The sequence below is a fragment of the Pagrus major genome, chromosome 23 (assembly GCF_040436345.1).
Source record: "Pagrus major chromosome 23, Pma_NU_1.0".
Classification (NCBI taxonomy): Eukaryota; Metazoa; Chordata; class Actinopteri; order Spariformes; family Sparidae; genus Pagrus; species Pagrus major.
In genome coordinates this window covers 4630993-4654976 of record NC_133237.1, presented here as the reverse complement: position 1 = coordinate 4654976, position 23984 = coordinate 4630993, and the positions used below count along the sequence as shown (strand labels likewise).

At 39.6% G+C, this 23984-nt stretch overlaps 1 protein-coding gene across 1 annotated transcript in view; it reads left to right on the top strand.

The window, feature by feature from the left end:
* Positions 1-23984, top strand: part of cpt1a2b (carnitine palmitoyltransferase 1A2b) — a 42172-nt gene that overhangs the window by 16565 nt on the left and 1623 nt on the right. The window contains exons 9-17 of the mRNA XM_073494567.1: positions 244-331; positions 685-880; positions 3296-3484; positions 4366-4471; positions 5062-5178; positions 17507-17671; positions 20181-20309; positions 20519-20674; positions 23165-23278. Of these exons, the coding sequence (XP_073350668.1) occupies positions 244-331; positions 685-880; positions 3296-3484; positions 4366-4471; positions 5062-5178; positions 17507-17671; positions 20181-20309; positions 20519-20674; positions 23165-23278 (1260 nt within the window). The remainder of the gene's footprint in view (positions 1-243; positions 332-684; positions 881-3295; positions 3485-4365; positions 4472-5061; positions 5179-17506; positions 17672-20180; positions 20310-20518; positions 20675-23164; positions 23279-23984) is intronic.

Genomic DNA, 23984 nt, shown 5'->3' with positions numbered 1-23984 from the left:
GTTATACCAATGATGTAATGTTACGTTTTGATAACCCTATCCAGAGTGTGAAGTACTTTGAATGAGCACTTCTTGATAAAGCTGTAAGCAGCATTACCTAACTCCAAGGTCATGCATGTGTAACTGTTCTCCTTTTTAGTCCAAAAAATGATACTACCAAAGTGAAACCAGCATTAAGCTGAGAGGATGTTACACTAAACAGTAAGTTTTAGTAACAAATGTTTGTGTGTCTCTGTGTGTCAGAGTCGTGTTCCAGGCACTGTCATCCCTCTGTGTGCCGCTCAGTGTGAGAGGATGTTCAACACAACACGCACACCAGGAGACCAGACCGGTAACAGACATACACATACATACATATACACACACACGCTGCACACACTCTACTGCCACAGATGCATCCTATAGTTTCATGTTTATTCAATTGTGTAAACTGATGTTTGTACACTGAGCTTGTCTCCCTGGGATGTCTCATCTGAAATTGACGAACAAAGTACATTCATGAAGTGAACACAAACACATAAATAGCTTCACCCTTACACTAAATAGCACAAATCAAATGGGAATGGGAAAGTACTGTCAGACATCTGACTGAATTGGCAGGCTATAATAAATAACGTGTTATTGATAGAGAAGCTTACGTAAATGATTGTTGAGCCAGGGGAGTAATCCTCTCTTCCTCGTCAGATGTGCTCCAGCACTGGCAGGACAGTGAGTTTGTGGCGGTGTACCACAAGGGACGCTTTTTCCGCCTGTGGGTGTACCGGGCAGGCCGACTACTGTCCCCCAGGGAGATCGAGTACCAGATCCAGAGGATTCTGGATGACCCTTCACCTCCGCAGCCTGGAGAGGAAAAACTGGGAGCTCTCACTGCTGGAGACAGGTAGGAAACAATCTGATGTGTTTTCAAGAGGTCCTATTATGCTACTTTTCAGGTTTATACTTTATTTGGGGGTCCTAGAAGAATAGGTTTACATACTTTAATTTTCAAAAAACACATATGGTGCATTTTTGCAGCATCCTTTCTCAAACTGTATCTTGAACGCTTCGTTTTAACTACGGAGTGGGACATCTCGCCTCTGTTCAATCCTTGATAAGAGTTGCACATGCACATTACTTAACAGGCAGGATGTAGCTAATCAGTGGCAGAGTAGGGCAGGTCATGCCGAGCAAGATAGTGTGATCCAAAATAATGCCGCTACAGCAGTAGCAACTGTATGTCTGCTGACTGACTGGAATGTTAAATAATATATTTATATAACGGCTGTTACATAGTGACGCAAATCAGTTACGGAAGTAAAGGCTCGACTCCAAACCAGCCATTTCAGGCAGTGCAGGAGCAGCTTTTTTCCATGGGAGACAGTAACTCTCTTTGGCGTTATATGACCTCTTGATGTTTGGATGTTGTTTTGGCTCCACTTGTACATTACTGTCTCTGATCTCCATCACCACTGTATTTCAGATCACATTACACAAAAGCAAATTACAGTAATGGAAGCCTATCTCACTGACTACAGTTGCACTGTAAATGACAAAAAACATAAGTGCTCTTCATGCTTCTTTGTTTTAATTTGAGATTAGAACAAAGGCAAGACAGGGTTGGAGCTAATGACTTGATAAAAGCTGGAAGTTGTAGATTTCAGGAGCCATCTCTTGGCATCACTTGGAAATAGAGGAAAGAATATTTTGCTGCCACAAGCTGTATTTAAATCAGTGCAAGTTGATATTCACACTATCAAAGTTAATTCTGATGTAGGAAATAGTTTAGAGGAGAAGAAAAGCACATGAACTGAGCAGAAGAATGACTAGGACCATGAAATCAGGGTGTGTAATTATGTGTGTGTTTGGGTCTTTGTGTGTGTCTTTGTGCTAACTGCAAAGTGCATAATTGGTGCCAAAGTGTGTTTGTGCTGATGGACAGCACAGATAAGAGAGCAGTTGAAAGGTTTGCCTGCATTCTCAAAGAAGAACAAGTGACACACAGCACAGCTACAAACATTTACCACATCCTGTGGCCCACCTCCTGTTGCTTTGATGGTCTGCATATCTTGAAGAGGTAAAACTATCTGTCTCAGAAGTTCAGAGTTAAGTCATATTCAGTGATCAGTGAAAAGCTGCCACAGATCTAACTAAAAACAGACGAAACAATGACAGCTAGAAATAAAAAGTTCAACACTGTGTACTGCCAAATATGAATCACAGCACTTTTGTTTTTTAAACGTCAGCAATCAATTTTGAAATGTCAGTGCTTAAAGTCTTCTGACGTGGGGTAGTATGAGGTACTTATTCCTAGTCAAGTCCCTGACTAGGGATAAGTACCTCTTACAACGTCACATCAAAACACCTGAACCATCCCTTTAACTTGTTAATCAGACAAAAGCAGTTTGTATAAAGTTCAGATTTAAAATCAGTCCCTAGTATACCGTCTTTCCAAGCAAATCAATCAAGGATCTTCACAATGTTATTAGTTCCATTCACTTCATTATTGATGAGTAAACTGTCTTCTCAAATAAATCAATCAAGGATCTCTGAAACATTTCTGACGCTGTTGGAGCTACTTTCATATGAGGCAGTTGTTTGTCTTTGTTTTTTTGTTTCCTTTGGACATGCACTGGATGTGCAGAAGTTGGCAGGGGGGTCGCTAATACTGCGGATTTATCTTCTGGGGATCATGAATGTCTATACAAAATCACATGACAATAATTGTTGAGATATTTCATTCTTGACCTAGTGGTGATTGACCAGCTGACTGACTTTCAGACATTGGGTCATGCAGCTGGCTTTCCTAATAATGTACAATCTTAGCCTGGTTTCTGTCCAAGAGTTTCAATGCAAATGCTGGTGTGTGTTTAAAATTGTGCTACGCTAAGTGTCTCTTTTTTCCTTGAATGTTTTTTGACATTCATGACTCCAGTAGCTTAAAACATTAATCGTACTTTATATTTTATATATCAACACTTCCAGTCCTTGTAGATTGTCCTGACAATTGTCTAGAAACATAATTTATGAGAATATGACAGAGGGAGGATACAGTGTTGTAGCAAGTATCACCAAATAAATCTTGTTCTCAGAGTTAAATGTGTCTTTGTCATAATTTGACATCTGCAGTTTCCTCTGTCATGAACTTTCTGTGCTCTTTGGACTCTTTCCGCTGCCTGTGCTCTTTTCTTTTTCATGAGCATTTGTAATTAATCACACATGCGTGTGTGTCTGTCGGCAATGTATGAGGACCGATGCTAATAATAATATTGATCTTTAGTCTTGAGTGTTTTATTGTTTGTGTGTCACCCTCTCCCAGGATGCCTTGGTCTCGGATGAGGAAGCAGTACTTCAGCTCCGGCATCAACAAACGATCACTGGATGCCATCGAGAGAGCAGCCTTCTTCATAACCTTGGACGATGAAGAGCAAGGCATGAGGGGAGAAGACCCGGCAGGAAACTTGGACCGCTACGCCAAGTCCCTGCTCCATGGGAAATGTTACGATAGGTGAGGAGGACGCAGAGGAAAGAAATTAGATGGATATTGAGGAACAAAGTGGGGCCTTGAGATTTCAAACAGAGATTTGTTATCTCGTACTCAACTTTGTGCTTTTTAGCTGCTTGAATTCATACTTTGTCAGTCTCCAAAACTGTGAAACACCCTATGATACTTTGTTTTTTAAATACTCTGGATTTCTTAGTAATTAAAGTACAACTCCTTTGTATGCCTTGAGTAACTTTAATAAATAAAATCAATCTTTAAGCTGAATTAAAGTGTCAGCAGACAGACAGTGTACCTTTTCTAAAGTTGTACCAACAAAAGGTTCTTAAAATCATCCCAGACCATGACAAAGAATTATTTTACTCAATCTTGAGAACCTGTAAAGCACAGCGACATTCGCAGAATCATCCCTGTTGCAATCACATCAGGATTCCTCTTAAACATGAGTGATGAGTTGTGGACAGGACAGAGGCAGGAAGATGAAGATGAAGTAAAACCTTTTGCTCATTGTGCACATGTTAGCATTGTTGAGCTGTAGTACAGTCTCACTAGCACTGGTGTGGACTCTTAGTCATGTTAAAAAAATCCATTGTTGGAATAAACTGGAGCTGATACTCGCAAGGCCTGATCCTCCTACTCTGCCTATAGGAAGCACAGCTTATCCCCTCTGTGTTTGTAGCAGTGTTACATTATAATAATTTTTAATTACCTGGGAAAATACATGAAAGAGTAGTTCTTCTCGGCTCAAATTTGCATTAATATTATTTGCACATAAAGTATATTTTTAATTTCAAAGAGAAGAGTGTTTGAATATATAAGTCATACCTTTGATTATTCATATCTCTTTAATTCATAGCTGTTTTCTCTATTTCTCTCTGACCCCTCAGGTGGTTTGATAAATCCTTCTCCATTGTGATCTACAAGAATGGGAAGAGTGGACTGAATGCAGAGCATTCCTGGGCTGATGCACCAACAGTGGCTCACCTTTGGGAGGTGTGTGTTTGTATTTGTTGGCTTTTGTTTCACTAATTACACAGTTGACCCTACTAACGGACTTCCTCTTTGGAGAACATCTGACAGCTGACTTGAAAGACAAAGTCAATGTCACATCATTAAGTTCTTTACTGTGGTGTCATAAACGGACAAATGAATTAGTTCAGGTTTAGTACAAGTACTAAGGATCTGTATTTTCTATGCTATATAGTTATAAAAAGTAAGACATTCAAGTACAGATGTCAAAACATAATCATCATCAGAGCTACAGCCTCTCATACTCAGCAGCAGCTGGTCACAGTAATTGGGTTAACTAGCTTCAGCTAATAATGTTATTGTGTTTAATACATAATAAATACTATTTAACACACCAATGCTTTATGCTACAGTAAGAGAGTCAACAGATCAGAGGGAACACAAAAACAGTTGATATTACAAGTTCCACCGTGACCTTTTGGGATGTCTGTATCAAAGTAAAAACAAGCAAGAGATTTAAAAGTAATGGATAGAGTAGTAATCTCAATTTCTAGTTGGACTGTATATTATTTAGTGTCTGGATGTGAATTTAGCATGCATCTTCCCTTCTCCAGTATACCCTGGCCACTGATGCCTTCCAGCTGGGCTACACTGAGGACGGACATTGTAAAGGCGACGTGGACCGCACGCTACCCATGCCCCAGAGGCTCGTCTGGGACATCCCCTCAGAGGTACATGCAGGAAGTGTGTGTCTATTTAAACATTCTGCCCTTCCTCACTCAGCTATTTCCAACCCACACTTAGACCCAGGGAGAGGGAGGCACGCCTTGTGTGACGTTATCATGTTATTATGATCATGCCTGAATATTTTCATTTTTTTATTTGTACCTACTTGTACAAGCAGGTACAAGTCCTGGAACATAGAGGACTTATACATGTTGTTGTGATGACATCCTCAACACTTGAGCAGTCAGATTCTTTCACTCTGTTTCCATTAGTTTAAGAGCATGTGTTCTTCAGACCATGCTGACTTTTAAGACTCTCCTGAGCAGTTCAGATTCATCTAAATTTAAGTGTATTATGTCATAGTAGCGGAAAAGATTAAAATTATATTTTTTTGTCTTTGTGATGAGAAAATGAAAAACTCTTTGCTAACTTCATCCTGTGCACAGAGCAATGGCCAGTTTCCTGTTGTCATTCTATTGCTGACAAAACCCTACATGCAGTCCCAGATGACTTTTCTGACAACACATGAATAGTTCTTTCTAAGAAGTCACCTGAGGATAAAAACACACCTCTAAAAACCAATCAAATCAAATCATTCTGCTTCGGTTTTATTTTTTTTATTTCACATTTACCTTCCATTCTATTTCCATCCTATTTTATACAATACCACATACAATTATGCTGCATGTGGTGCTAAACTATACAAAATGTTGTGCATGGCAAGAGTTTTCCAAGTATTTAATGTTCATACACAAAGCATCTCAACTCCACATTAAGAATTCTAATAGATGAGTATATTCATGCTTATTCCTTAAAGTTTGACTTGATTTACACTGAAATATCAGTGTTTATAGAACTTGCTCATATTGTGTGCTGTGAGCAGGAACAAAGCAAGACTGACTAATAACATTTATCATGGCTCCCTTTCATTTGTGTATGCATTGCTAACTGCCGTGGCCTGCTAACAAAGGAGTCCACAAACTGTCACACCTTAATGGATGCTGATAATATCACCTTTAAACAGATCTGCACATTGTGAAAGGATCAGATTGAAAGATAAGCAGCTTTGTTGGCGACTTTCCTGTATTGTGCTCTACCTAAGATAGATCATTAATATTTTTTCGATGTCAGAACATGGAGTCAAATTAATTTCCTTAGTGATCAGTCATTTTCCATCCATTAGTTGAATCCAGTCCTTCAGTTCAATTTTCACATTGCATTTAAAAACAAAAAGTTCAGCTGTGGGACAAAGCACCTACGGTATGTCATTAAAATTCTAGTTATGAAATCAGTGAACCAAAAGTGGACTTCCCCTGCTAAAGTGACTGCTGAAATTCTACTTGTTGGCTTAATGGCTGTCCAGATGAGGAAGGGAGGAACACACATTCCAGCTGCGATGGATCAGGGACAACATTAAGGAAAGCATTTAGCCAACAACATTCTGTGACCTTTAGTTTTAAGTTCAGTTGATTACGTGGGCTTTCACACTTTCACAATATAACAGGCCAGTAAGTGAGTATGTAAGTGTGTTCTTTGACTAATGAACTCATATGAAATACGAGTAGGGGTTAACAGCTTTGTCAACTGAGAACTTAATGCTCCAGTGCGTTTGTGTTTGTAGAGAAAGAGGAGGATTACAGTACTGTGACTGTGCCAAAGAGCCTCTACATGACATGAAGATGGAGGATCAGTTTCGGTTTAAACGAGGACAGATTCAATCGTGGTGACTAAAGTGCTGTGTTGCCCATTAATTAATGAGAGTCTGGTGGCCCGACATAGTCTAATTAGTCTCATATTGATCCAAAAAAATGTTTCATCTCACGATAGCGCAGAAGATCTGTAGCGTTTTGTGCCGTTGCTTCAGCAAAGCGTCTCTCACTTGCAGTCAGTCGACTCCCCCACCCCCTGCTGTACCAGCACACATGCTCTCTCTCTCCCACACACAATTACACTGTCTCCCCCTCGTATCAAAGCGGTGCCAGTGATTAGCTATATCTTATGGTCATGGAAAGAAAAAAACATAATAATAAGAAACACTTACAGGAACAGCTGTCAGGTAAACATGTGGTCTCTAATAACAGTAATTTTTAAATTGCTGTGCATACATAACCTATATCTCTCTTACTGCTTTTCCACCAAAATTAGGTTTTTTCAACACAGGTTGAACTGCTAAAAATCAACTATTGACCCCATTCCCACTTCCAAGGCAGCCCATTTGTGATTTTTATCTGAAGTGGTACATTGTACGTCACTGACGTCATGTTTCACGTTACGAATGTGCCGGAAACAGTTGTAACAGAAAAGAAAACAACAGTACACCCATTGTGAAAGATGCGTCTGTAAGTTAGCCAGGGTCGCTAAACCAGAAGTTAGCCGGCTCTGTCGGTGATCCAGGTATTTTCACAGTCAGGAAGTCAAGCTTTTTTGGTTTCAAAACACCACTGAGCAGCTTTCATAGGAATGAACGGGGCTCCACCTCCAACACTGTCTCCATTAATAAAACATCCTTAATAGACTGCATCCCAAATTCCTTCCTTATTTACGCGCCACCACCAGATGTTAAATTTAGCGTGTTCAACCGGGTCTTACGTTTTAGATCAAAGCCCATGTCTACTGCAGAGTCAATTGACCATGGTGTAAATGCAGAGTGTACACTTTCCCATTGAACACAAAAGCCTGATCCTAGCGGGTTTAAGTGGGATTTTTGACAAGTGGAAAAGGGGTATTAGTCTGTGTTTAATTTACCATCCACTTCCAGCACTGTTCTGTGACTCTGTGCCTGAAACACGTGAGACTGAAATACAACTCACAATATTTATTATGTTTGATAAATGCAAATGGGCAGCAGTGTTACTAAACCACTGCTCAGAAAGATAACCCCATTGCAACCCAATTGTACACGTGCAATGGGCAGGAGCAGAGCAGAGCAGGAGCAGAGCAGAGTGAGAGGACTGATGCCCCCATAAAGGGTCCATGTCCACCAACGATAGTCTCAAGAAATCCTGTGGGAAACACTGGAGAAAAGTGGTTTGTTCTCTTTGGCCTAATAACTCCTCTGGACCAAATGATTAAATATATATTATCAGAATATGTCATTATTAACGTTATTATTCCAGCAAATTATTGCTGTTAAATAGAGCTTATCATCACTGATCGATTTGATTTTGATTTCCAGTTTGATCCAATTTAATTTAATAAAAAAGTACATAACAGTATTATAACATAACAATTATTCATTCATAACTTTTTTTCAGAATTAACTTGCATCACCAAATTTACCTAACCATTTATCTAACAGTGTTAATTTACTTAAATGTAATGACATTTTCGATGATGAAATAACTTAAATTTATCCCGTTTATTTAAGGGAATCCTATCCAAATAATATGTAGGCTAACGTTGATATCTCTGTGAAGTAATCTGTCAGTAACTGAGATTGACAGCTTTCACGCGTCACAGTGGCCCTCGCGCATAGTAATGCTGCGTTCGAGACAGGAGGAGTTTTCCGACCTCCTACTAGAAAAAGTACACTGGAACGCCACTCAAAGTCGGAGTTGTGAACTCGGCACAAATCCGTCTACCCCGACTTCACGGAGAATCAGTTATCTGACGCCACACAACAATGGGAATGGTATGCATCTGGAAAGCTTGGAGGTCGGAAATCGGAAATTTCAACTGGGAAATTCCGACCTGTGATTTTGTCTGGAACGCAGCATAAGGCCCGCTCCAAGAAAAAGTATTTTTTTTACAGATAAGCCTATAGGCCTATGTGTTTCCTTGCTAAAAATAATAATAATTCAGCAGCGGCTGTCATATTTCAGCAGTGGCGGTCCGCTACTGCTAGGTGCATATAGGGGAAATGCTGCTAATTATTAAAGATGCTCTGGTCAAAGAACAAGAAAGTAATGACAGATGTAGGCTCCATTATGTCCCTATTGGCCTCCAGGAAAGTAGATTTCAGACTTTAGGGGGTGCAACTGAATGCACCAGATCTGTCATTTCTGCTTGGCAGGTGTTAATTTCGGACCATCGTGGGAAAAGGAATATATTAAGAGATTGATCTCGGGAAATCAATATCTGGATAATTCAAATGAAGATGCATTTGAATTGAAATATTAAGGTAAAGATTTTTAAACCCAGCCCTCCAGTTACATCAGATAAAATAGTGTTGTTATAGCAATACAGTAACTTGCACGGGTGACCAGGGGTTCGTACTTTGTTGCCTCCTGCTGCAGTCACACACTGGTGAATGCACTCTGCTGTGGGTTTGTGAGAGAGTGGTGGAGCTTTTGAGTTAAGCTGACATGTAGTTGCTAAAACTTTCTGCTGCAATTCATTTACCTACATGACATGTTTCTGTGTTGTGTTTCTGCTGGTCAACTCCCATGACTTCTTGAAGCTTAATCCTAACGTTACAGTTTCCAGGCTAGATATATACACCACATAATATTGCGCCAGGGTGTGAAAGAAAAAAGACCGCAGAGAATGCGGGTTCATAGGAGAGAGATTGAGCGCTACACAAGAAATCTATGTGAGGCTAACAAAGTATATTTGTAGATAACTATCCAGCTGGAAAGTAGACTTTCTGCCATCCTGTAGTACATGTTGTAACAAAACAGACTCATTTTTAGAAAAGAATGTTCTTCTTTTGTGGTTTTATGGCATTAGTGGTTATCATTGTAATAATAATGTAGGCAGTAAACAGGCTGTGACATTAAACAAGGATACTTTTGCACATATTTAAATTGCTGGCAAATTTACATTATTGCCTTATACTGTAAAATTACAACGAAGGCTCATGGTAGTTAAGGCTGGGGCAATACTGCCTTAAAATAATGTCACAATATTTCACAAAGGAAGAAAGAAAAAGAGGAATTGTAACCCCCCTATCACTCCAAACAATAGTGATACACAATATATATCTCAATAGTATGAAATCTCCTCAAAATCTCCTACTTCATTAATTCTAGGACTGGGCAACAGAATGAAATCTCACAATATTGTTTTATAGTAGAACAGTCTGGTAAGTTTAGAAAATGACATCACTTTACTGTAATGCAGCAAAACTTGATATGCCATATCATGATATAACAATATCCAAAATCTAATATGATATATAGTCTCATATCACAATAATCATATTAGATATATTGCCCAGCCCCACTAGTAATGTTAAATAAGATAGATAAAAATCCTTGCTAGTCCTAGCTTTAATAGGTATTTACTATTGCTCTCCCTTAAATGTGGAGCTTTATAATGTTTCTAATGTGGGCAAAATATGTTATTTGATATTGTTTGTATGCTACGTTTATATATACTTCTTCAAAGAGGCAACAGACAAAGGGTGAAAGAATGGAGGACGGCAGCAAAGGGAAGTATTGCTTTGGTAAGCAGCCAACAGAAATATTTAACATCCCCTTTCTATACACTATCTCAACTAGAGCATGTTTATCTACAGATCTTTTTTCAAAGTTGGAAATGGTCATCAATTAAAAGGATCTATATATAACTATTTTCATATCGATTCTTATCAAACAACTTTTATGTAGATACCGACATATCATATCTGCCTTTTGGCAATATTTGCTGTTTTGAATGTAAATATATAACACTCTTGTGATTTGTGTAGATCTGATGATTGTTTTATTTGAGGGAAGGAGGTACCTGCGCAGTCACATTTCATTTAAGGGATATCTACACTCGCAAATTCTGCTAGAACCCAGCATATTTAGGAAATACAGCAGAGAGGAATTTAGGGAGAAGCGACTGAGAATGTCTGTGCCTGTTCTTGACGATCAGAAGTAGCCAACAGTTTGTTATCTGGCATAAGTGGATAGAAGAAACAATTGAAGGATTTAAACATTCTTTCTTGCTTTGAAGCCACCCTGGGGCCCACAGGGGCTGGAGTGCTAACAAACTAATGGGAGGAGTAGGCATCCAAAAGTAGGTCAGCATGGGACATGGACTCAGCAGATGTTAGATTTTTTTGTTTGACAAAAGACTATATTTGTGGGTTTAAAATGTTGATATTTATATTGGTTTAGTGTATTTTTACTTAATTTTAAAGAATGATACCAAATTGGGAAGAATCATTTTCTGCTATTTTTTTCCTTTTCCTTCTTTCCTTTTTTTAAATTTCCTTATCAGAACCTCCAGCTCATAATGTACTTAATCATAGACAGGCATAAAGTTGGTACCCTGTCAAAATCCTCACTGGCATGTGTCATGTCTTTGATGAGCCTAGAGGTGATACAACCAGCCTGTATACCTGTCTTATACACTGCCTGGCCACAAAAAAAAGTCACCACCTGGATTTAACTAAGCAAATAGGTAAGAGCCTTCCATTGGATAATTACGGCAGTGATAAATATGTTTCAGCTGGCAACAAGTTGTTAAACCCTAACTGATGCAGTGAGTAGTAGGGCTGAACGATTTATTGTTTTCTGATCGAAATTGCGATTTCAGACAACGCGATCATGTGATCGCCAAAGCTGCGGTTTTGCAGCGCTCCTGACTGACCCAGGATCTGTTGTGTCAACTATTTTACACATACATGCCGTCTCTTTACCATCCTGCCAAGCTCACCGATCAGAAGCGGCATGCTACTCGTGGACAGGTCACGCTAACCAATCAGTATTAACGTGCTCCTTAACCTGTTCTGAAATGGCTCCAGCTGGACCAGAAGCGGAGTTAGGGGATTTAATCCCCAAGAAAAACAGCACGTTGGTCATTTGGGAGTATTTCAGGTTTGAGCCTGCAGACGTGCACCAGGTACTGTGCAAAACCTGTCGCGCTAAAGTTGCAACATCCAGCGGAAACACAACCAATTTATACCGGCACTTGAAAAATCACCACAGGTATTTGCATGACGAGTGCATAACGAAAAAGTCCGGTGAAAATGATACTCAGGCCCACTGTAGCAAACAGACTACAATTACAGCATCTTTTGCCAACTTGGGAACTTGGGGCAGGAACAAGAAATAAGACTCAATAGTGACACGACGGCCGTTGCGGCCGTTAGGGTAACTGCAGCCATCAGCCGTGCATGCTTCTTGTTAATAAATACATTTGGAAGCAATTTTTAACTTTAGTTTTCATCCTTGCATTAGAGTAATAGCATTTAATGTTTTAATGTTACTGTACATTGTGAATATTGCACTGAAGATTGATTTGAAGGAAATCGTAAATCAAATTGAAATCGCAATATCTGCCAGAAAAATCGCAATTAGATCTTTTCCTAAAATCGTTCAGCCCTAGTGAGTAGCTTCTCATTCCTCAAACAACCATGTCAGAAGACATATCCTGCGGTAGTGGAAAAGATGTTACTCTGTGGTCATAAAGGTCATGTGGTCTGATGAGTCCAGATTTACTCCAGAGTCCAACTTCCAGAGTGATGGGCACATCAGAGTAAGAAGAAAGGCAGATGAAATGATGCACCCATCATGCCTAGTGCTTACTGTACAAGCCTGTGGGGGCAGTGTTATGATCTGGGGTTGATTCAGTTAGTCAGGTCTAGGTTCAGCTACGTTATGTGCCCAGAACATGGGGTCAGCTGACTACCTGAATATACTGAATGACCAGAGTCCAAACCTTAACCCCATTGAGGATCTTTGGGATGTGCTGGAGAAGACTTTACGTAGCAGCCTGACACTCCCATCATCAATACAAGATCTTGACAGGGAAAAAAAATGCCACTATGGACGGAAATAAATATTGTGACATTGCATAAGCTTATCAAAACGATACTGCAGTGACATGCTGTAATCAAAGCTAAAGGCGGTCCAACGAAATATTAAGAGTATGTGACTTTTTTTGGGCCAGGCAGTGCACAACGCTGTTGTGACTTTAATGCAGTGCAGTATTTGTCTGACTTCATTAAGTACGTTGATTTTGGACTGGCTAATTTGAGCCATTGGGAAACACCTTATCTATTTCCTCTGGTGTAGGCCACCTTCCTCAGACATCCTGGACTATGTTAACAAATACAGGAGACCTCTCACACTTTCACGTTCAACGGTATCACATGCTGCATGTTATGCCCCCCTCATTTCCAGTTTTTTTAATACTGTTCACCTTTTAATGAGGTGAAAATCGCAACAAAAAAAATATGAATGAATCATCATATGCTATTTGAGATCACTCTTGATAAATTATGCTCCTGGGGCCTCATTTCTAAAACCAGATCCATTCTAAAAGTTTAAAATGAAGAATGTCAAAAATAACAATGACAATTGTGTGAAACTTTACCATGAAACTGTGATATCTTCTAATTGATAGTACTCCACTTGATGATTTCTCAACAATAGTCAATTAACCATAGACCATCAACAATTTTTTTAAGTCCTTTTCATATTCTTTTCAAACAGTATTAAGTTCCATACACACAGTCTAAACTCTGTCTTTTCAAATATATTATCTAAATGATACAGAGTGATGTTTCTTTCCCAAAAACAGAAGCAGAAATTTGGATGATTAAACTTTCGAAACAATTAGTTAATTATTGATTTTTATTTTTAAATGATTAATTGTTCATTGGTATCTCCTGCATAATGGGCCATAAAGTGAACACTATCAAAAGAACATGCCTTACTTACAAAAGTAAGGCATGAATAATGGAATACAGAATAATGGAATAAATTAGACATAGTGGTAGAAATACAGCAACCTTTAAAACGTGTTTAACTTAGTCTTTATGGCGCCCCATTTGTGCTCACTAGTACAGGATGCTGCTGACTAATCAAGCAGTGGATAAGGCCAAAATTGACACATGTAAGAGCAAGTTATAACACTGATTTTGGACTTACATTTATGTTTAACATAGCAACATATAAAGGAAAATGCATGATGTCAGTGTAGTACCGATATCTAAAAACCTGGTTCCGAAAAAGTAAGAACACTGTGTAAAACATAAATAAAACATAATGTGATAATGTGCTAATACTTTTCGACATATACTCAATTGAAAGCTGTACAAAAACAATGCATATAATGTGTAATGTTAATCACGCAACTTGATCTTTTTTAAATATGCTTATTCTGAATTTGATGCTACATACAATTTAGGATGGGGTGAGGTTCACCAGTTTGTAAAACAGAAATTATTGAACTGAACACAGCATGTGGCCCCTAAGACTGGAAATGTTTTACTCTATCCAACCAACTGTTTTGGACCACATGGAACTCCAGACAGGACCTTGTTATATGCAGCTTTGAATCCAGGCCCAGACCTCAAAAGCTGAGGCCTCTTTCAGCTGTTAAATGTTTCTGCTGTTTGCATGAGTGGCTGGTGGTAGGAGGCATAATAGGGTCAGTCAGTCATTCAGAACACACACAAATTCAACATGCCTTCACTCTCCACCTGCCAGCGCCCGCCTCTCATTCCCAACTCTGCTAGTTACTGAAGCCAATAATAGCCAAGATGTGTATCCTCTAGCTTGCCTAATGTACTTGCATCGTCACTTGACATGATCCACGAAAGGGTAACTATGGTCTGTTATCTCACTATATCTCTGTGTGTGTGTGTGTGTGTGTGTGTGTGTGTGTGTGTGTGTGTGTGTGTGTGTGTGTGTGTGTGTGTGTGTGTGTGTGTGTGTGTGTGTGTGTGTGTGTGTGTGTGTGTGTGTGTGTGTGTGTGTCTGTGTGTCTGTGTCTGTGTCTGTGTGTAACAGTTCAATAAGCTAATGTTTGTGAAACTCAGTTGGGAGGAATGTCTGCAGTTCAGTGAGAGTGTGGGTCAGTGTAAATGCCGATCGATGCCATAACTAACTGAAGAGATTGTGCTCTGTGTCAACTGTGAGGTGGATTTCTATGGCAAAAGTCCCTTGGTTGAGAAGAGAAAACATTAGCTTTGCTGAGGGGGCAGTCAGGGTTTTTCCCAAAGCACTATCTCTGAATTGACTTGCTATGGGTTTGGTATTTGAAACACCCACTAACTAAACAAATGGAAAAGGTAACAGGCAGACAACCTTTGAAACCTTTAAGACTAGTTTCACATTATTTCATGGTCCAACAACTGCACTCTGTTTAAAATTTACCCTCATCATGTTGTGGTGTACGTACTTCATGTAACCTTTTTAAATGTGTTCTCATCCTCTTGCCTTTTTACTGGGGGTGTCATGATTTTTATTATAAATCAAAAATAGATCAGAACTAGAATGGCACCCTAACTACACCTAATATTTTCATCAAGATCCATGCATTATTGAGAAATTAACGAAAACATTCAAGGTACCCAGAGGATGAATCCCAATGACCTTGTTTGAATATTTTTTAGGAGTTCTTTATTGTTTTAGGCCTCTTTAGTACTCATACCAGTTAAGATAATCTGACTGGATTGCTTACTATTGAGGAAGTCCATTCTTCTTGGGTGGCACCTAAATGTGATGTGTCCCAAACTTTAATGGAGAAGTAAATGCTCTGTTCTAAATGAAACTGCACTGAACTGATGGTAGGAACAAAGCCTTTTTTTGTTGTATCATTAGTAATACATCAGGTTTGTTTCATTTAGTGAATGAGTCACTTTCTGTGTATTGAGCTGCTTCACATATAAAAATAGTACCGGAACAGGATGATGTGAATGATGCCATATCAAAACCACATGACTGAGGTTCTTTGATGAGCCTCAACAGAGTAGACTCAGTTTGTATTTGTTCACATTTCAACTGTCAGTGTTGTCGTAATGTGTCATCAGATTTCTTTAAATTGTTCATCTGTTGTGTTCATTAGATAATAAAAAGGATATATCTAATTTGCTAGATGTAAAGGTTAACTTTACTCAGAAACAAACACACGTGTGCATGCGTCTGAAAGTGAACAGGCAAAGTGAGCTCAGAGAGCGTGCAGCAGAGGACAATGGGCTCCCTTCCTCCGCGTGCAGTTCAGTCCTTATCAGGACATCTGACGGTTTATTTCCATGCAACACTTTCTCTGGGTTATTCCAAGTGCAAGTCCAACAAACCAGGTCTCATGTCAGGGTGTGTGCATCAATCACAAAGAGCTGAGAAAGGAGTCGATGTACTCTGCATTTCCTGTTTGTTTTACTATTTCTGGGCTCCACCTTCTTCTTTTGATCACAGCATCCCTTTTGCCAATCTTTCAGTCAGTCAGATATTTAAAAAAAAAAAAAAAGGAAGCAAGATAAAGTTTTTCTTGTTTATGCTGCAAGTTAAATGCTGCTTTCTGGATGTAGAAGTCAGATCAGATATACAGTAGACAACAGTATTACACTCTTGATTCTTCACTGGCCTCACAATTCCGTTCAATTACAATTGACAATTGCACATGGCTACACGACAAGCAGTCAGAGAACTTTAAAGTCCGATTTTAATGGAGAAAGTCCTTTTTAAAAAATGTGACTACAAAATGTTGAAAAACTTATTATCTTGCAATGTTAAAGAAAGTGAGAAAATATTCCTGGATCCGTCCCTTTATCTGAATCCCCACCAAAAGTTAATGGGGTCTATTCTAGGCCAAGACCAATCCTCTATCCAAGTTTAGTGAAAATCTGTTTGGTAGTTTTTGTTTAACCCAAACCAACCAACAAACTCACATGGGCGACAACATAACCTCCTTGGTGGCAAGAGATAAATCCGTCTGCAAGTGTTCTGTAATAGACAAAAGTAATGTTTTCACATAACAGCTGTAAGACAGGGAACTTCCTGAATGTGTCACAAACATCTGATTATGTTTTTCTATGAATCGAGAATTTTCCACACCTCTTCTGTTTATGTGTGTGTCATGATTCAGTTGGTAAATGTAAGTAGAATTTTGCGCCACAAAGCGTGAATTAACTTTTAAGTTAGCCACAGTAGCTGGCATTGGATGAGGATCATGCTGATTCAGGCGATGCTTCATCAGAAATGACATGACATGCTGTTGGTAGTCTCAACGATGAGGAAATAGAAACCACCTGGAGCCAACATTAATACCACTTAGAAATGCCACTTGAAATTTGGATTTCCCTTATTCATTTTGCTGAAGGCATAGAAAAGGAGTTGTACATTAATTACTTAGAAATTTGGATTGGGTGCTGTATAGTTTAAGATAAAGCCATACTTTGAAATCAAAGTATGACTTAAGTTTTCATTTTATCTCTTTTTCATTTTCTTTCAAGTTCATGAATAGGGTCTTGTGTTGAAAGCAACACAAAAATCTCATCCCCGAACTGTGTTTACTTCATTTGCACACAGATCCACTCAAATACCAAAGGGGTCGTGCTTCATGGGAGGAAACATCTGTGAAACATAAGGGTTTATGGCATTAGAGAATTGTTCTCAATCAAATTATCCCTTTTGTTCCTGATTTTAAGTCTCCTTTTTTCTGTCTGTCCGTCAGGTTCAGGCTCAGGTGTGTACCTCCCTGGCTGTTGCCCAGTCACTGGCAGATGATGTGGACTGCCACGTGTTTCCCTTCAGCGTGTTTGGAAAAGGACGTATCAAGAAGCTGCGCGTCAGCCCCGACGCATTCATACAGATCGGCTTACAGCTGGCATACTACAGGGTAACACACTCACACATACACACACACGTACACACAGACACACACACACACACACACACACACATACACACACAATGCTCAAATAATAGATTGGAGTTGGACAGGTGGAGCAGGGATAATGGAAGAAGTGAACATGTATGGCACTTAAGAAACTTAATGAGTTAGTTTGTGGCTGGTGCTGATGAGCCAGTCCTGAAGCAAAGTGAAAATGAAACCATTTGGTTCAAAATACTCCAGCACCAACATATTTAAACATTATTCCCTGTGGAAATGACGAGCCAGTGTGAAAATAGATGGTTGACTGAGTGTGCACATTAATTTAGTCCTTGTAAGAATTGGTCTTAAAAGTGCACTGAGTAGGATTTAAGGGGATTATGGGCAGAAATGATATGTTCATTAGTGGATATTCCTTTGAAACTAAGAATTGGCGTGTTTTTGTTACCTTAGAATGAGGTTCTTTTTATGTGCACAGAGGGAGCATCTCTTCCATGGAGTCTGCCATGTTGCGTCGGCAATGGAGGGTGAGACGAGGGGTATTATTTTGGTTGCTATCTGAAACCTCACTGCTAAATGCCACTGAATCCAACACAATGAACCTTTTAAGATGTTCACAGTAATAAGCAGATTTGTTATTTAAAGAAACTAAAAGTAACTTTTAATGAGGTCTAAGTGCCCTTTTTAGATGGTCTATAGTAGGGTTGGGTGATATGTTAAAATTTTCCAACTGGCCACCATCGGCCCATCAATCGGCAATTGCCAACATAATGCAGCACGTGCAGTGGATGGGGCATACACCATCCTGCTGTGTATGCTACACTTACACAGAGAGGCACTCAGTTGTTGGTGCTGTTTATACTATTATCATTAGCCTACGGGATTGCTGTGTGATTTTTGTGGACCAAATATTTATTCTGTTTAAATAAATTTGCCTTTACCTTACCCTCTGATATGGTCTTTAAGATAATTTCACTCAAACATTACAGCCCAAAGTTTAAGGCTGCACTTTTTAATAAATCAAAATACATCTCCTTAAGATCTTTTTGAGGTGTAGGCTATTTTGTCAAGACAGCTTAAATTTTAACTTTGTTTTGTTTATGGAACAGGTTGGTTTAGTTTTGGTTTTAGTTTTGAAGGTTTATTCCACCCAAATACTACTTTCTGATTCATTAGAAAGCAAAAGCTTCTGTCCGTCTGTCTTCAATTGTTTGTCCATTCTTTAGTTGCCCCCTGGGGACAAATTAAGTTTTTTTTTTTTTAAATTGAATTGAATTGTTTATAGTTTTAAAGGAAATTCCGAGGAACAATACAAAATAAAACAATGTGAACAGAAATTAAAAGTCGGTTGAATCCAACGTCCAGTCCATCAGGCCTCAAGAACTCTGAGAGAGAGGGAGAGAGAGAGAGAGGGAGACTTCAATATTCAAACCTCAGATTGTGAACAGAGCTACTTCCCCCTTGAATGGTCGTCCTTCTGTCTTCAATTGTTTGTCCATCAAATCAAACTTTATTCACTTTCAGTACTCACACTTGTCCCCGCGTACATACATCTTACTCTCTTATAAATATTGGCTTAGCTACCAGCCAATAAGAGTGATTTCTTCTCTCTAATGAGCCGCCTCTGATTCTATATGTTCAATTGGCCAAAATGCCGCCGACAAGAGCTTGCAAGTGCTGACTGTGCGGGACACACTACAGCCTTAGACGCTCACCAGAGCTTGTCAGAGCCTTGACCTTTAAGGAGCCAAGAAAACATATACTAAATGTTGACAGTTGTAGTATCGTCTCAACACTAATGCATGTGAATGAATCTTGTATGAAAGGTTGAGCTTTAATACTGCCATTGTAAGAACAAAAATCTAAAATCATCAAATCATCAGTCAGTCTTGTGCCCTGATGTACTGACTGTTGAGATAATGATCTGTGTTGTAAAGATAAACAGAGTGAAGAACTGCACCAGAATCTGGTGTCTATAAAGGAAAAAGAGTTTAATATTGATTGAGGTGCTGGATGGGAACCTTTTTGTTTTTAGACCAGCATAGTTCTACAATTGACCTTAGTCGCTCCGAGATTCTGCCTTCTTGCCGATTATCTTCCTGGAGGCCTGCCTGTTTTTAAACCTCCTTTCCTGAACAGAGTGTGATCACGTTCTCGCCTTTCCTGTTTATCTTTCCTTCATAAACAGTCTGTCTCTTCACTGGTATTGGCATTTAACCCTTTTGGTCCTTTTATCTGGGATTTATTTATCTTACATTAAAAATGGCTCTTCTCTGTGTGTTAACTCTGTTGTCTGACCATGTGGACCCTGACTGCAGCACATTTAATGTATCCATTATGTTGGACAGTAAAGTAAGAGTAGATGGCCATTTTTTGTTGCTTTTATCGTTTTTATTAATTTTGCAATATTCAGATGTTTATACAACAAAATGACCACATGTTTGCATCTCTTTATTGTTGTACCATCTTCCTCTCAAACCTCTTCTCTCCCCCTCTTCCTCTCTTCTTCCTCCAGGATCGTGGTAGTTTCTGCCTGACTTACGAGGCGTCAATGACCCGTCTATTCAGAGAGGGCCGGACAGAGACTGTGAGATCCTGCTCCAACGAGAGCTCTGCCTTTGTCAAAGCTCTGGAGAATGGAGAGGTACTGATAGATTACTTGTTTCGGTTGTCTTTGAAGGAAAGACACAACATTTTAAACTCCTGCTGACCCAAATGCCAATCCAAGCTTAAGTAAAAAATCACCATATATTCACAGAAAATAAACATGGAATATTTGCTCAGATTTATATTTTATAGATACTTTTTTGGTTATTTTATAGATGTCAGTGAAAGTGTGGTTTGGTTTGACAGGCAGAGGAACAGTGCAGGCGTCTTTTCCGACTGGCTTCAGAAAGGCACCAGAACCTTTATCGATTGGCTATGACTGGAGCTGGAATTGACAGACACCTCTTCTGCCTCTATGTGGTCTCCAAATACTTGGGGGTGGAGTCACCTTTCCTCAAAGAGGTAAGCTTTTCAATGTTACATTGCTGTTGTAGTTCTTTCTCAGTGACACAGACAGAATATGCACACTGAAAACTTTTCAAAGCAACACTTACAACAGTATAAGTGCACTTTACGTATGTTTCCTCTTTTTTATTATTCATCCCTATTGGCTCAGCCTCATCATAGAAATGTTGCTGATTTATGTTGGCAATGATTCATGGTCTTAGTACAGCATGTACTGTTGTCTCTGAGGGCAGACAAGACTGTTGACATGGTTCCTTGATGTCTAAATGGAATGATAGTAACATGCTTTGGTCGAAAAAACCGAAGGATTGAGCACAGCAGGGGTGTTTACACACCAGTTTCACAGCCCTGTTTTAAGCGGCTGGTTTGAGTGCCTTTCCCTTTTATGCTAATGAGCTACTGCGTGCGCCGCCCACCTCTTCCTGCCGGGCGGAAGACGTGAGAACGGCATCGCGTGACCATGGCAACGAGCTATACACATTTGCAAAGCAACTTTTCTGTGTCCATGCCTGCATATAACTGATAGTAGCACAGCAGACATGTAGCAGCTAACCCCTGTCTCCGGCTCCAAAACAAAGTAGTGACTGCTTTACTGCAGGTGACGTGCAGGTCACTGTCCTTTAGCACAACATGCTAATGAATTGTAGCTCACCGTCCGCGAACAACCGAGACATTTCACCCCGTCTCCTCTGCGTGTTCACGGAGGAACAGCAGCTCACCGTCCGCTAACAACCGAGACATTTCACCCCGTCTCCTCTGCGTGTTCACGGAGGAACAGTACCTCACCGTCCGCGAACAACTCAGACGATTTCATACAATCTCCTCTGCTTGTTCACGGCCGAGCAGTGGTTCACCGGCCGGTTAGAAGCGATAAAATCTCAATATCCTAATTCATTTTCTCAATTCACTGTCATGTTTTAAAAGAGTGCTGATATGACAAATTAACGTTTGGTAACATTAACATTATCTTGAATACTACGGCCAGTAAGCACAATGTTGATAACTTCGCGTTAGTTCAGCCTCATATTTACATCGACGTTAGCGTTAGCGTTAGCTCATGTGCTAAACGGCCAAAGTAACACAAACTACACTGTTTTTTAAACACTTACAGCTCCATCATTGACAGTGGGTATGGATCCATCTTTTAAGGGGCAATCTTGTTGCCAGTCCAGCGTCCAGTCCTGACCTGGTTGCTGAAGCAGTCCGGCGTGAAGTGACTGGCACAGACCATAACGTTTTGCTCACTGAAGCTGGGACGTTTCCTTGATAAATAAAATGTAGCCACTTCGCTCTGATATCCTCTTTGGTAGGGAGGCCATGTAGTGAAACAGGAGGATCCGTGCATCCGACGACAGAGCAGCAGTGCTCGGCTTTCGGGTTGTACATGGTAGCGGTCAGGCTGTCGCGTACAAGTTAAGCGAGAACGAGAAAATGGCGGATCCTCGCCCAGGTAGCTGGCGACGTGTGGGAGGAGATAGCCAGCGCCAGGACTGGAGTATGCAAAAGACCGGATTGTGACGTCACAATCCGGTCGAAATCCAAACGGCTCGTTTAGAGACCCAATCCCTGACTCCGGTAGTTTACGAAATATTGACTTAGTTGTCGAAAAATCATGCTTAAGGGGTGGGGAGGCACTCCGGATACGCAAATATACATACTAAAGCAAGGAAAAAGTGAGTTTTGCATAATATGTCCCCTTTAACCTCAAGCATCATGTCATGGTCACGCTTCAACACTGAGGACAAAGTGGGCTTTTTTCATCTTTAGCCTACATTACATAACCATAGAAGACTGTTTGCAAAAGCAATTTGTCTGTCATAGTTGTGAAAAATTTTAATATTATCATATCCTTTTGTTTTGCAGTAGTCTCAATTTTAGAAAGCCTTCTGTTAAATACATTGTTTATTTGCTGATTTAGTGATTGATGGACAGCACCAGCTGTAAACATAAGAAGAGCACTCGCTCTGTTGCTACAACTACACTTGAATATCTATCAACCAAAAAGATGGGAACAGAAATGCACTGGGTGTGTTTTGTACTCAGTCATTGTTGCTGGCAAAACCAATATATGTAGTCATCAGTCAGCTTGTGTCACAACACAAAAGACAGTAATGTAATCAGCCCTTCAGTGAACCGTAAATGATTTCAAATACAGTTGTATTATCAAGAGAACATGGAGGAAGCTGGTGACAGCTGTTTGAATCAACCTGATTATCCCAAGAACATACAAACTACAATCTTTTTGATTTATCAATCCTAAAGAGCATCTGTAGATGTTAATGTATCATCAGCAGGGATGACAAGTCAACATCCACCAACAGTTAAACAAGTGTTGAAATGATGTGTGTGGTGTACAGAGTCACGCAGTTATGTGCAATTTATTGTTATGACTGACACAGCTGGTGCTGTTTTGTATTATGTAGTTTATTCTGCTGTAACTTTTTGTGTCCAAATGTCCAAAAGTCTCTCTTCTCACTCACTTTCCAGGTTTTGTCGGAGCCTTGGCGTCTCTCCACCAGTCAGACACCAATTCAGCAGATGGAACTGTTCGACCTGAAGAACAATCCAGAGTTCATATCATTGGGCGGAGGGTTCGGACCTGTGAGTGACACTCACTTTCCTCTTGTTGTGACTGCCAATGTGAATGACAAGAACATACTGGGCTCATGTAAATAGAGTGGTGTAGGGATAACATATTTTTGTAGGCCTACCCGGAAGTTGGCATCGCCCTGGTTCCCTCGACAAAAAAAACTCTGGGATTTTTGAATTGGATTTTGGATTATCTCTGAAAATAAACTCAATTTAGCAAACACAATCTTATTTTTGTTTTGTTCAGCAGGATAATCTTCACAGATGAACACCTAAATTATATCGTTAGAAGTAAAAAGCTAATGTTAGGCCATAAACAGGCTACATTACGGTCATATGACTTAAACGCCACCACCACTAAGCGTCTTACTACACAATTGCTTTACACAGTTACTATAAAATGATCAATCTACAAGTTGTTGTTAAGTTAGAGTCAGACAACTTAAGTCGATCTTGTTAGCAACAGCCATTTTAAAGACACGTAAGCGCTTTCTAATTCAATTGTAGGACATTTAGTGATGTATTTTATGTTGTAGAACAAAACATGTAAATATCTTAAGCTTGTGGTGACCACAGACCTTATTTCAGACATTTAACCAATAACTAATAAAAAATTTAAAAAAACCCATTGACTTTGAGACGAGGGAAGAGAAAGTGCAAAAATGTTAACTGATTTCCGGGTTGCAGGACTCAATACTATAACACTCTGTTATAGCCA